The sequence below is a fragment of the Oryctolagus cuniculus genome, chromosome 6 (genome assembly GCF_051225735.1).
Source record: "Oryctolagus cuniculus isolate XC-2025 breed Fujian yellow rabbit chromosome 6, ASM5122573v1, whole genome shotgun sequence".
Lineage (NCBI taxonomy): Eukaryota > Metazoa > Chordata > Mammalia > Lagomorpha > Leporidae > Oryctolagus > Oryctolagus cuniculus.
Genome location: NC_142872.1, coordinates 165,368,509 through 165,382,565, shown reverse-complemented (window position 1 = coordinate 165,382,565; position 14,057 = coordinate 165,368,509). Strand labels below are relative to the sequence as shown.

Here is a 14,057-nt window from a genome sequence, read left to right as displayed (position 1 = left end):
CTCATCCACCGCCATCTGGGCAGCTGCTCTAATTAGATGGGACAGGGCTAGCTGCAGGCTGTAGAGCGAGGACGCAGGCACCTGCTGGGCCAGGCGGGGCACAGCCTAACTCCCGGGTTATAGCTGGGGCTGGGCCGGGGTTTGCGCCGGACAGACCCTGGTAGCGAGAGCCATTAGCGCACCTGCCACTGCCCAGACAGCTGAGTGAGCTTGCGGGGGGGTGTGTGGGAGGGTGCATGGTCATCGTGGTGCCCGCACCAGCCCCTGACGTCACCATCATCATTCATGCCACTGCTGTCCTCAGCATCGCTTTGACACGTGGGCTGCACAGGGCTGAGCATGGTGGCTGACATGTGTGCTGTGGTTACCTGCATGGCCAGGCACTGGGAGGCCAGGTGTGGGAGACACAATGGGGGAAGACAGGTGGCCCTCGCCACCCCGGAAGTGGCTGTCTGTGCAGATGAAGGCAGGTCCACAGCCCCCTCAGCTGGCTGGGCAGGCAGCGGCTGGGCCTTCCAGGGCATGGCAAATATGGCTTTGTCCCGGCAGCACAGGGCCACAGGGTCCGGCTGCAGATCCCAAGTTGGGGGTGGGGACCAGGTGCTCTGTCTCCAGCCCGCGACCCCTGGTTACTCTCCTCACCTCTCAGGAGTCCTGGTGCCGTTGGGGAGCCACCCAGGTGCTGGCTTGAGTCAGCTTGGCAGCCCAGGAGGGGCCCTGTCCCCTCACGGGGCCATTTATTTTTGCTCACTTTATTCTTAATGGCCACCATGTGCCTTCTGTATCTTGCAAGGAGTCCCCACGTGGAGACGTCGCAGGGCCTGTCCCCTCCCCGCTCCCAGCGAGCCCTGGGAGGCGGTGTGTGTCACAGGGGCCAGGAGGCTGCGCTCAGCCTGGCTTTTTCCATGCTGCAGGCTCACAGACATCTCGAGTCGTGGTTATGTAAGGGAGGGCCTGGGAGCACGGGCTCCGGGCGGTGTGGGCCTCGGCATGCGTGTGTGTGTGTGTGTGTGTGTGTGTGTGTGCACGTGTGCATGTGGATGTCTGTTCAATGTCTGCATCGGGGTGGGGTGTGCGTGTCTGCAGGGCGAGGGTGTGTCAGGGGTGTGCGCACAGTGGTGTGTGTGTCAGGGGTGTGTGCACAGTGGTGTGTGTGTGTCGGGGGTGCGGGCACAGTGGTGTGTGTGTGTCGGTGTGCGCACAGTGGTGTGTGAGTGTCGGGGGTGCAGGCACAGTGGTGTGTGTGTGTCGGGGGTGTGTGCACAGTGGTGTGTGTGTGTCAGGGGTGTGTGCACAGTGGTGTGTGAGTGTCGGGGGTGTGTGCTCAGTGGTGTGCGTGTGTTGGGGGTGCGGGCATGTGTGCATGGTGGTGGTGTCGGGGGTGTGTGCACAGTGGTGTGTGTGTGTCAGGGGTGTGTGCACAGTGGTGTGTGAGTGTCGGGGGTGTGTGCTCAGTGGTGTGCGTGTGTTGGGGGTGCGGGCATGTGTGCATGGTGGTGGTGTCAGGGGTGTGCGCACAGTGATGTGTGTGTCAGGGGTGTGCGCACAGTGGTGTGTGTGTGTCGGGGGTGTGTGCACAGTGGTGTGCATGTGTCGGGGGTGTGTGCACAGTGGTGTGCGTGTGTCGGGGGTGTGCGCACAGTGGTGTGTGAGTGTCGGGGGTGCGGGCACAGTGGTGTGTGTGTGTCGGGGGTGTGCGCACAGTGGTGTGCGTGTGTCGGGGGTGCGGGCACAGTGGTGTGTGTGTGTCGGGGGTGTGCGCACAGTGGTGTGCGTGTGTCGGGTGTGTGCACAGTGGTGTGTGTGTCGGGGGTGTGTGCACAGTGGTGTGTGTGTGTCAGGGGTGTGTGCACAGTGGTGTGTGAGTGTCGGGGGTGTGTGCTCAGTGGTGTGCGTGTGTTGGGGGTGCGGGCATGTGTGCATGGTGGTGGTGTCAGGGGTGTGCGCACAGTGATGTGTGTGTCAGGGGTGTGCGCACAGTGGTGTGTGTGTGTCGGGGGTGTGTGCACAGTGGTGTGCATGTGTCGGGGGTGTGTGCACAGTGGTGTGCGTGTGTCGGGGGTGTGCGCACAGTGGTGTGTGAGTGTCGGGGGTGCGGGCACAGTGGTGTGTGTGTGTCGGGGGTGTGTGCACAGTGGTGTGTGTGTGTCGGGGGTGTGCGCACAGTGGTGTGCGTGTGTCGGGGGTGTGCGCACAGTGGTGTGTGAGTGTCGGGGGTGCGGGCACAGTGGTGTGTGAGTGTCGGGGGTGTGTGCACAGTGGTGTGTGTGTGTCAGGGGTGTGCGCACAGTGGTGTGTGTGTGTCAGGGGTGTGCGCACAGTGGTGTGTGTGTGTCAGGGGGTGTGCGCACAGTGGTGTGTGAGTGTCGGGGGTGCGGGCACAGTGGTGTGTGTGTGTTGGTGTGCACACAGTGGTGTGTGTGTCAGGGGTGTGTACACAGTGGTGTGCGTGTGTCGGGGGTGTGCACACAGTGGTGTGTGTGTGTCGGGGGTGTGTGCACAGTGGTGCGTGAGTGTCGGGGGTGTGTGCTCAGTGGTGTGCGTGTGTTGGGGGTGCGGGCATGTGTGCATGGTGGTGGTGTGTCAGGGGTGTGCGCACAGTGGTGTGTGTGTGTCGGGGGTGTGCACAGTGGTGTGTGAGTGTCGGGGGTGTGTGCTCAGTGGTGTGCGTGTGTTGGGGGTGCGGGCATGTGTGCATGGTGGTGGTGTGTCAGGGGTGTGCGCACAGTGGTGTGTGTGTGTCGGGGGTGTGCACACAGTGGTGTGTGTGTGTCAGGGGGTGTGCGCACAGTGGTGTGTGAGTGTCGGGGGTGCGGGCACAGTGGTGTGTGTGTGTCGGGGGTGTGTGCACAGTGGTGTGTGTGTGTCGGGGGTGTGCGCACAGTGGTGTGCGTGTGTCGGGGGTGTGCGCACAGTGGTGTGCGTGTGTCGGGGGTGTGCGCACAGTGGTGTGTGAGTGTCGGGGGTGCGGGCACAGTGGTGTGTGTGTGTCGGGGGTGTGTGCACAGTGGTGTGTGTGTGTCGGGGGTGTGCGCACAGTGGTGTGTGTGTGTCAGGGGTGTGCGCACAGTGGTGTGTGTGTGTCAGGGGGTGTGCGCACAGTGGTGTGTGAGTGTCGGGGGTGCGGGCACAGTGGTGTGTGAGTGTCGGGGGTGTGCGCACAGTGGTGTGTGTGTGTCAGGGGTGTGCGCACAGTGGTGTGTGTGTGTCGGGGGTGCGGGCATGTGTGCATGGTGGTGGTGTGTCGGGTGAGCGTAGTGGTGACTGTTGAGGGTGTATCAGGGACGTATGTGCGTGTGTGCACTGGGGCTGTGCACCGACGGCGTGGTGGTGAGAGTACCTGTCGGGTGTGGCTGTGCCCCGGCCGCAGGTGCTGGCTGCAGCTTTTTCAGCAGGCGGCCAGCGCAGGGCGTCTGCTGAGTCACAGGTGATGTGGCCGCTGTCGCTGAGTCTGCAGTTCCAGGAGGTCCTTGCTCTGCACCCTGGGTTTGGCAAGGAGACTGGGGGACCCTGGGTTTGGCAAGGAGACTGGGGGACCCTGGGTTTGGCAAGGAGACTGGGGGACCCTGGGTTCGGCAAGGAGACTGGGGGACCCTGGGTTTGGCAAGGAGACTGGGGGCCCTGGGTTCGGCAAGGAGACTGGGGCCCTGGGTTCGGCAAGGAGACTGGGGCCCTGGGTTTGGCAAGGAGACTGGGGACCTGGCCTGTGTGCCCAGCCGCAGCGTTTGTTCGCTCCCAATAACGGGGGGGGGGGGGGCAGTGCTCCCTGGTCCCAGTTTTCCCCTCGTTTCTTCTGCTCCAGCGCAACAGCAGGCGTGTGGTGTGCCCAGTGTGCGTGTGCACGAGCGTGGATGTGCACGTGGGACTCTTCCAAACCGCTGTGGATAGTGCATTTAAAAAATAAGTAGTTTGGTGCAGAAAACTTGGAAATCCCTGCGTCACGTTTTCGTAATGTGCACTTTCACGGACCCCACGATTGCACCTGTGCCTGGGCCTCGCCATCTTTGCAACATTTAAAATCCCCACTCCTGCAGGTGTGCCTGTGACCACACGTGCACAGCCCTGTCAGCACACAGCGCTCGCCTTGCGCGGGTGCTGCTCCGTGACTTACTGGGGGTGCGTATCAGGGCCCAGCCTCGAGTGTTCTCATTCTACCCTCACAGCTTTTTTTCCTGTGCACTTTTTCTTAATTTGGGTGAGAGAGGAGGCGAAGACGGGCGCCCACTGGGTTACCCTTGCACCCGGAGTGGGGTCAGAACCGAGATCAGCCCCGTGGGGTGCTCAGGAGGACCGCCTGACCGCCAAGGAGATGGGCTCCTCTGCCCCAGTGCAGACGCGGTGACAGATTTCTGGTGTCGTCACCACCACTGGCATAGTTAGGTTTTGTCGTCGCTAGAATTCCACTGGCTGATGAGACTTGCCGAGAGGAAATTCACCGCGTGCCTCATCCTCAGCCCTGGAAAAGAGGGAATTTCTCTCCCTTGAGCTGCCGTGCCAGGTGTGGGCAGGTGGCCCTGTGTGGCCTCTGGGTTTCTGCAGCTCTCCGATTGCCCGCCAGAGGGCGCCCTTGCACCTCTGGTCGCTGCTCCCTGCCGCGGATTTCGGCAGCACAGGGGCCTGCAGGTGCGGAGGCTGCAGGCCTGTGCCGCCATTGCTGCCCAGGAACTGCTCCCAGCCTCTGCCCAGACAGCCCAGGCCCCTGCGGCTCCAAGCTCAGGGCGGCTGCGGCTGGACCCCGAGGTCTGCCTCTCCTTGCCTTCTCTTGAAGGCCACTGCAGTCCCCACCCTGGCCGAGCTGTCTTCTGCCTGGCACACTGCCTCCTGGGGGCTCTGCTCTGGGGGGCTGCTCCCGGGAGGGGGAGGACCCTTCTGTGGCTCCACCTCCTCACCTGCAGGGTGGGAGGAGTTGGGCGTGAAAGCAGGTTTTTTTCTTTGAGACTTTTAAAACATGAAACCTTTAGTGCCATCCGCGGGTCCGTGGTGTTCAGGGCCCGAGCCGGGTCCGGCAGCCGCTCCCTGGGGGTCCTCGCAGGGAACAGAGGGGGGAGGAGAAGCGAGAATGGCCTGCCCCTGGCTGGCGTGAATCTCTTCAGGTTTGCTTTCTTTCTCAAGATATAAATGGAGGGAAACCCAGAGGGACTGCAATTTCCTCTACTTTCTTCATGGAGACGCCCGCGCTCCCACCCAAGCCAGCATGGAGTCCTCCAGGTTGCCCTTTGGCAGGCAGGGAGTCCCGGGCCAGCTGTCACCAGGGCGCCCACCAGGGTGGGTGGAGGGTGCGAGCGCCCAGGCGCGTGTTCAGAGCGAGCCCTCAGCAGAGTTCTGCAGCCCCTACTGTGCTGGGGGGGTGCGTGTCGGGGGTCTGGGCCTGTCTGCACGGGGACTCCAGAGCTCTCCAGGTACGGCTGTGGGCGGCCACAGGCAGAGGTGCACCTGTGAGATGGGCTAAGCCGGTGCTGCTGGCCGGGGTGGGCCGGTCTTGCCCTCTGCTGCTCTTCTCCCTTGCCCATTCCTGCGGGGTCTCTGGTCCAGTGTTGCATTAGACACTGATGAGATCCTGCATCCTTATTCTAGCCTCTAAGACTCAGGAGACAGGCTGCCGGGCACACCGTCCTGGGGAGCAGCTGTTCTGAGCAGACCCGACTTTCTCACTGGCTGCTGGCAGCCCACAGGCTGGGGACCTCCCCTCCCCTGGATGGGCATGTGGGGGCAGGGGCTGGGTCAGACCCCAGGGAGCAGGGCAGCTGGTTCGTGGAGGTGGAACCAGACCCGGAAGAGGAGTCCCCCTCCTCTTGAGCGTCGGGGCTCAAACCAGGAGCCTGCCGCTGGGGGCTGGTCTTGTCCCTGCTGTGTGGCAGAAGGAATACAAAGTTGGCTCGGGGACCTCCCATGGAGGCAGCAGGGCAGGCCCTGAGCTGGCTGTGAACATGGGTCAGTCAGGGCGTTCCCTGGGGGAAGGGGCAGCTGCAGAGACCTGGAGGGAGCAGGTGGCCCTGTCCACGCTCCAGCGTCAGGGCCGTGGGGCTCCCAAGGGGCCCCAGCTCGGTGCCAGCTGGGAGACGGGGATCAAGGGCCATGGAGACCAACATGGGCTGTCTCCTCTCCCACGAGGAGCTGGCCTATGTACGCGCTGGGGGCGTGGGCAGTGGGCTTCCTGCTGAGAGCCGTGGGGGCTGTGAGGTTCCTGCTGGGTGGCCTTGGCTCTCAGCGCACTGCACCTGAAGCTCTTACCCTCTTTGGGTGGGGGAGGCCCCGGGGGGTGGAGCTCGCTCAGCAGCTCAGGGTCTCGGAAGAGAAGCCCACCCTGGCGGGCAACCGCCCGCAGCCCCGACTTACCCTCTGAAGTATCAGAGCGAGCGCGGCCGGCTCCGGCTTTTGCTGGGTGGTGTTCCTCCCGCCAGGCCATAGTGCTCGGCCCCAGGCTCTGGGTGACCCGGGCCCGTGGCATCCGTCTGCAGCTCGGCCACCATCCTCCTCAGTGGCTGGGCGTGTCCATCCCGGGTCACAGGGGCAGGTCCCCTCCTGGCTGCCGGGGCCTCAGCAGACACAGATGAACAGCCCCCTCTCCGGGCCTTTCTCAGGGCTCAGAGCGCCCCCTGCTGGCCGCCTCCTCGGCTGCGGGGGGTGGCGGCCTTGCCCACGGGAACCTGCTGGGTGTCCTTGCCAAGGTGGGCGCCCTGGTGCAGGCCCCAGAGCCCGGCTCACCGCAGGCATCGTCCAAGGAGCATGTTCTGTGTGTCCGGCTGCGGTGGGCATTTTTAATTTCTCTCCTGGGTTTTGGGTCTCTGGTAGTTATCTTAGTGGTGTTGCTCCAAGACCCCCGAAAGGCCCCACCATGTGGCGTGCTTGGTGCCCACGCGTTTCCCGAGTGACGCCCAGAACCAGTCTCCCATGCACTTTCTCATGGTGGAACTTTCCACTTGGGATTCTGGAACGTTCCCGATTTCTGAATTTGGGGTGATCCGCCCGTGCCCCCTTCCCACTCTGACCCTGTGATCCCCCCCAAAATTGCCAATCCCCCTTGTCCTTCTCTTCCCACCCCTCCCTCCCAGACCCCAGGGGCTGGCCTCTGACTGCTCTCCCCACTCTTCTTCCCCCTCCCCCCGCAGGCTATGGCCACGCGGCACCCGGCACAGACGCGGGCAAGGCCTTCTGCATGTTCTACGCGGTGCTGGGCATCCCGCTGACGCTGGTCATGTTCCAGAGCCTGGGCGAGCGCATGAACACCTTCGTCCGCTACCTGCTGAAACGCATCAAGAAGGGCTGTGGTATGCGCAACACGGAGGTCTCCATGGAGAACATGGTGACCGTGGGCTTCTTCTCCTGCATGGGCACGCTGTGCATCGGCGCGGCCGCCTTCTCCCAGTGCGAGGACTGGAGCTTCTTCCACGCCTACTACTACTGCTTCATCACGCTCACCACCATCGGCTTCGGGGACTACGTGGCGCTGCAGAGCAAGGGTGCCTTGCAGAAGAAGCCGCTGTACGTGGCCTTCAGCTTCATGTACATCCTGGTGGGGCTCACGGTCATCGGAGCCTTCCTCAACCTGGTCGTGCTCAGGTTCCTGACCATGAACAGTGAGGACGAGCGGCGCGACGCCGAAGACCGGGCGTCGCTGACCGGCAACCACCACAGCCTGGTCATCCATGTCCCCGACGAGCCGCGGCCAGGCCGTGCCCGCGCCAAGGGCGAGGGCACCGAACTGCAGTCCGTGTGCGCCTGCTCGTGCTACCGCTCGGTGGCCACGCACCAGAACTCCTTCGGTGCCAAGCTCGCACCCCAGAACTTGCAGTCCATCTCGTACAGGATGGAGGAGATCTCCCCGAGCACCTTGAAGAACAGCCTGTTCCCGTCACCCATCAGCTCCATCTCCCCTGGGGTGCACAGCTTCTCCGAGCACCACCGGCTGATGCGGCGCCGGAGGTCCGTCTAAGGTGCGGGGCGGGCGCCAGCACGGCCGCGTCCCCTGTGTCAGAGTCGACGTAAGTTCCATCGGCCCCGACTCGTCTTTCCCTATTTATTTGTGATTTACCCTTTGTCGTGCCGGCCATCTGTCATCGCCTTCTCTCTCTCTCCTCTTCTCGGCTTTATTTCTTCCCTACCTTTCCAGCCAGGCAGAACAGGCCCAGGGGAAAACCAAGGCCCCTCCTCCTCCGAAACCCGCACCCAAGCACGCAGGCATGGGTCGTCCTTTCCCGCAGAGTATGCCTTATACGCCCCCTGCCCCTTCCCCACCTGAGGCCACTGGCCCGGTCCCAGGGTGAGATGGAGCCCACGCAGACAGAGCTAAGAGGATTTTAAACCCAAAGCTACAAGCCCAGCCAAGAGCCTGCTGTCGCCCGCCCCAAGTGGCGTCTCTGCCCAGCGCCTCTCTCTCTCCTTCCCCCAAGGACTGGGGGGTGTTTGTGTGTGTGGTGGGGGGGCACGCTCAGATGGTGCAAGTGTGTGTCACGGGATGAGACGGAAAGTTCCAGAATTTCTTCATCTCTCCCTCCACTCACCTGGTTTCATAGCCTACCTTTGGCTGCTCCCAAACCAACACGGCACAAGCAGAACCCACGGGGCTTTTGAGTTCTCATAGTTGCCAAACCAAGCATGCTCCGGTAAAGCCGTCTCTCCCAGACGCGTCTCGACCGTAACTTAAAAAAACGCTAGGCTCTACATTGTATTCACGGATTTTCAGGGTGGGTGGGAGGGGTGGGTGGGGATGAAGACAAAGGGTCACTTAGCTTGCCAGTTCCAACACTTACAGCATGCACTTTGTGAAACTGGTTCGCTTCACCAACATATGAGAACAGCACTTAGAGACGGTTGGACGGTCCAGAGCCAACCGTACGGAGTTATCACGGCCATTTTTCAGTTGTGTCATCTCCGGTTCCCATGCTTGGCCACACGCGCCTGGAACCCCAGGGGCTCGCATCCCTCTCATTGACGATGCTGGCGATTCGGGGCAGCTTCGTCCCGCAGGGGTAGGAAGGGCAGCTTTGGAATGCTTGGCTGAGAATGGGACTTTCTAGAAGACTGGCTCACATTGCATTCGAGTGCTAAGTAGGGGAAAGGTCACGTTGGTCTGAGTTTTGAGGCTGGGTCTTGGCTTGCTGGGGACCTGTCAATCTCACGGGAACGCCCCCTGCGCCACTGTCAGCAGGGGGTGGTCCCAAAGGGAAGCCTGTTCCTCTCCGAGGGGCTGCATAGACTGACACTCGGGGGTCCAGCGTCTCATGTTAACCCTCAGCTTCCCCCGAGGGTGCTTTGACCTCCTGCCTCATTGCCATCTGTGCCATTTCTAAAACTCACCCATTCCCCCAACCTCCCACGCCTTTCTCGTAAGCCGGAAATCCGCGGCTCTTGGATGAAATGGGCTTTGGTTGTACTGCTCAGGAGGAGACTTTGCTGGCCGACAGGATGTCTTAAGAGGAGACAGCACCCAAATGCCACCCGCCCCGTGCTCATGGGCCGCTGGGCTGGAGCCACAAGCACCGAAGACCCCGAGAAGGCCGTGCCTGTACTGTGCCGCTGCACCCCTGTTGCCACCTCCCTTCCGCCCAGGACAAGGACCTGCGGGAGGAGCCGGGGAAGCCTCAGCCTGCAAGGTCTTGATGGGTGCACTTGTCTGTAGGAGCGCCTGGTGGCCGTTTAGGCTGCCGGAGAATAGGAGCAGGTGCTCTCCTCCTTGGAAGATTGGTGGCCGTAGGGATGGTTGGTGGGAGACCACTGAGGCCCACCTGCAGAGTGCGCTCTGCCTGGAACACGTGTGGGGGCTGTCGTGCCAAGCTCTGTAACGTGTGCCCGTCTGTGCCCTGGCTGACCGGAGAGCGACGCCGAGGCACGAGAGGACGGGCGGTTGGCTCAAAGTCGCGGAGCTGGTCTCGATGGGGCTGAGGCCATGGTCTCACCCAGGACCCCGACTCCGCTTCTCTGCAGGGGCACACGCCAGGCCCTTGGTGTCAGTGACGGGGATGGCAGCAGGGTCCCTGTCCAGGGTGGTGCTGCAGGGGCTGTGTTTCCTCCCCTTTCCCTGGGGGGAGGCGTAGAAGCCTCTGTCTCCCCGGAGCTGGGTCTTCTCTGGAGGATCCCGGATGGAGGGTGGCGCCTCTCCTGTGCTAACTGCAGAAATGCATATCTGTGGCGACTTTCGTGGCCAACCTTGGTCTGCCTCCCGTGGTCTCCAACAGAGCAGGGGCAGGGAGCACGGGAAGGGGCTCCAGGGTTCTCCTGACGAGACAGGGCTGAGCGCCCCACCCCTCCATCCGCACACGCATCCGAGTGCCCCACGGACGGGAGAGGTGGTGTGTGAGCTCACAGCCGGCAGCCAGGTGCTCATGCTGGTTTCTGTCCACCGTGTTCTTGGCCACCCTTGTTGACCCCTTGGTGCTGCACTCACGGTCTCAGGCCCAGGCCTCTCCTCCCCAATCCTGCAGCTGGAACCTTCTTCCTCCCAGCCGGGTGCCCACTCCTGTCCACTTAGCCATGCGCTCTCACCTAGGGGGCCAGGACGACAGCAGATGGTTTGGATCTGGGATCCCATTTCTGGAGGATGAACTTGGGAAGAGCTGAATTCTGCCGGAAGGAGGCAGGGTGGCCCGCCCCCGCCCTCCCACCCACTCCCTAGCAACCTCCATGCCTTGTAGATACCCAAAGATTTTCTAACTCTTGCTTGAACTCTTTTCGCCCAAGAGAGCTCTCTTCAACCTATAAACCCCAAGACAGGCAGAGGGTTGGGCAGGAGCCTTGGGCTCAGCCTTCTACAGACCCTCCCGTTTCTTACCCCCGAGACCACCCATCCTGGGTGAGAGGTGCCATCTCGGCCCTTGGCCCAGTGCCCTCTCTGGCTTTTGATACATCCTGGTCAGCCCCAGAGCTCGGATCCAAAGGGATCTTGCCACCTGCCCCACTATTTCTAGTCATCGACGTGTCGGTCTCTTCTGCCTCTGGAGGTCCCCCCCCATCTGCGCACCACTCACTGTGAGGGTGGTCAAAGCAGCCCGAGCCCCTCTGGGCCGCCGATCCTTTCCCAGGCTGCTGCCCCCGAGAGCCCACCCCACACGGGGAGAGCGGCTCCCCTGGGCCACGGCCATGCTTGAGAGCCTGTCCAGACGGTAAGCGGGATACCCACAGAAGTAGAGGTGGGCCCCTCTGGCTCCTCCTGGTCCACCATCCCTTGCCGCCGGGGAAGAGCAGTAGAGGCTTTCCTTGTTGTGCACGGTGCGTGGGAGATGTTCAGAGAGTCGCCCATCGCCGCGGCCCCCTCCCAGGGTCTGCAAAGTGCTGGGCCGAGCTCCACGTTACGGGGCTTGCTCTTGACCACGATCTGCCCCCTCACCCCCTCTGCCAGCTCCCTGCTTTGAGAATTCCAGGGTTACCTGGAAAAAAGGTGAAAATACACTGAGCTCCCATCCCTGGCCCTGCCCCTACAGCCTCAGGACTCCGCCCCTGCCCCACCCTCGACACTCACAGTCCGAGATGTTTGCAGGATCTGGTCAGTGGAGGCTGCGGATTTTGGGTGGTTCAGCCAAAGAAACCGTTGTAAATTCCCCGTGAACAAGAGCATTCTTCTCCGCACCAGTGCCATACCCAAGCGGTTCAGCCTTCACGTGATGCGATGTAACAGTCCGTGTGCACAACCCTGACTGTCCCTGTGCCGTGCACCCGCACCCCAGCCCCGCCCATCCTGCCGTCTCTGCTCCCCATTGTCTGTCACGATGTTGGCATTTTTGAAGAGTCCAGGCCTGTTGTTGTGAATGCCTTGTGACCTGCTTCTACCTGCTTGTTTCCTCAGGTTAAAGGAATATTTTAGCAAAAAAAAAAAAAAAAAAAAAAAAAAAAAGACAAAAAAAACCCACAAAAAAAAAACTAAAAAATAGTTGATGTCGTGTAGCCCTGACTTACGCACTTGATGTTCGGCTCTCTGGGGGCCTCTGTGGTTACTGCTTTTATCGTGGATAAATAAATCATATTAAATGTTGTTTTCCTCTGTTAGGCGAAGTAGCTGCAGCTTCGCGAGTGGTGCCCGTGGACGCTGGGTCTCCCCGCCAAAGCCCCACAAGGCTTTGGGAACTCTGCCTTCTCACGCCGACCTCCTCCGTGCCCTGTCCCTAAACTCCCGCAGGGACGGTCCAGCTCTCCACGGCACAAGCACGGGGAGCCGGGGCCCCTCCTGCTCTCGGTCCTGGAGACGCGCCTGCCGTTCTGCTGTAATCTGTGGTCTCTGCCTTTGAGATACTTGGCGCCGGCGGGTTCTGTCTCGGGGCCTTCTTGGGTCCCCGCGCACTGAGCATTCTGCCTGCTGCAGCCCAGAACCCGTGCCCGAGCAGGTCTGCGCCTCTGCCCATGCTGTTCCTGCTACCTGTCACTCTGCAACGTGGTGCGGGAGCAGCTCACTCTCCTGCCCCTCTGCCCCCTGGAGGACTCAGCGGTGGCCTCCCCTGGCCCTGTCTCTCTCATGGACAAAGCCTGAGAGACAAACTTCCTTGGAGCAGCAGTTGCTGGGCTGCTCCCAGGAGCCGAGACAGGTTTTAGCTTCTTACCCAAATGGCCATGCCCTCCCCCCACCAATAAGCAAGGCAAGTCTCCCCTTGCTAACAAGGGAATTTGGGGACTTTGCTCCATTCCCGATGGCCTAACCCCACGCATGGGCTGCAAATCTCCCCCACCCCCCAACGATTCAATGAGTGTGCCATGTGGGGCAGAGCCGGCACCTGTCCACCTCACAGCCCGGCCTTTCCCATAGGCGCCTGCAGGTGTCGGTTACGCCGTGCTGTATTGGGCCTAGGCCATGTGCTCATGGTGGTGTGTCTCGGGGAGACCGAGTGGCTGAGCGCGGTGCACAGTGATTGGCACAGAACTCCATGCCTGGACAGCCCTGCACCTGCCACTTCCAGCTCCGGGCCCCCGGGAAGAGGCAAGGGTTGGCGGGCAATGCCTCCAGTGAGCAGCAGGCCCCCGGCATCTCACAGCCCTGGAATCCACCTGTCTTTCCCAGGTGGGTGGTGGATTTGCCTCTCACCAGCCTTGGTCCCCCCCCCCCCTTTACCGTGGAGATGACCAATAACCCCTACTGCGCAGGGGGCCGGTGAGGACTGGAGGTAACATTTGCCGATGGCTGTTCTGCGCCGAGCACCATGCTGTGTCAACCTGTCTTTGCTCTGTGGGGCCCAGGGCTGAGGGGAGCTCTGCCCTGCCTAGAATGCGGCACAGTGCAAAGGAAGGTGCTGCTGCCCCAGAGCTTACCCTGGGCACCGGGCCAACTGCACCTGCCAGGGGTGGGAGCGTTTCGCCCCAGTGCAGAGATGGGTCCAGGCCAGCCAGGGAGTGTTCGCTGCATTGCCTACTCCTGCACCTGCTGCAAAAGCCGGGCTCGGTCCTGTGCCCTGGGGACGATGATGAGGGGAGAGCCACGTCCCAGTGGAGGCAGCAGTGGTCACTACCTATGCAGATGTTGGCCCTCAGGCTTTGCCCCATTCCTGCGGGTCCCCGAGGACCAACAGAGTCCTGGAGGGTTAGGTTTCCCAGCCTGACACAAGCAGTAAGAGATGATGGGGTGCCAGCTGCCCGGATACCTGCAGTGTCTTCTTCCTGGTCCCTGCAGTGTGGTGGCCTGGGGAGGTCTGAGAATAAGAGGAAAGCGCTGGTGACCCCCATCCACCCCCAGGCTTCCAGCTCCCCTTCTGTGAAGGGCCTGGAACGGGGATCGCTACTTAAGGGTCAGGGCAGGGGGCATCCAGGAACGTGCCTGCAGGCTGCGTGGGGTTTCTGAGCCTGTGTGGGACACACAGGTTAGCCAGGAAGCTGGGGGGGGGGCTACCTGACAGGGGACAGTGGATGTCAGCACAATGCAGGGGACCTTTGGGAGGGTGGGGGGGGTCAGAGCTGGAGGGGCGGTGGAGGGGCAGGGGAAGGATGCGTCAGAGTGTCCAAGAGGCCCACTTGGGATGTTCTCACTCTTCCATCCCTGTGTGGAGCGTCTGGCCCAGCCTCACCAGGGAGTGGCATCTCATGAACCTGGCCCCCATGGACGCAGCAGCTCAGTCTGGCCTCTCGTAGGTTGGAGAGGACAT

General features: G+C 62.0%; 1 protein-coding gene across 7 annotated transcripts in view; it reads left to right on the top strand.

Annotated features, from left to right (window-relative positions):
- The window catches only part of KCNK9 (potassium two pore domain channel subfamily K member 9), a 55,759-nt gene extending 41,924 nt beyond the window's left edge, over nucleotides 1–13,835 (top strand). For 5 of the 7 annotated variants that reach the window (XM_070075539.2, XM_089335763.1, XM_089335761.1 and 2 more), the window contains one exon: nucleotides 7,110–11,357. In XM_070075539.2, coding sequence (XP_069931640.1) covers nucleotides 7,110–7,933 — 824 coding nt within the window. In that variant the 3' untranslated portion in view covers nucleotides 7,934–11,357. Of the gene's footprint in view, nucleotides 1–7,109; nucleotides 11,358–11,980 lie in introns of those variants that run through there. The other 2 variants (XM_002710554.6, XM_089335759.1) reach the window with 2 other exon arrangements.
- The last annotated feature ends 222 nt before the right edge of the window (nucleotides 13,836–14,057 follow it).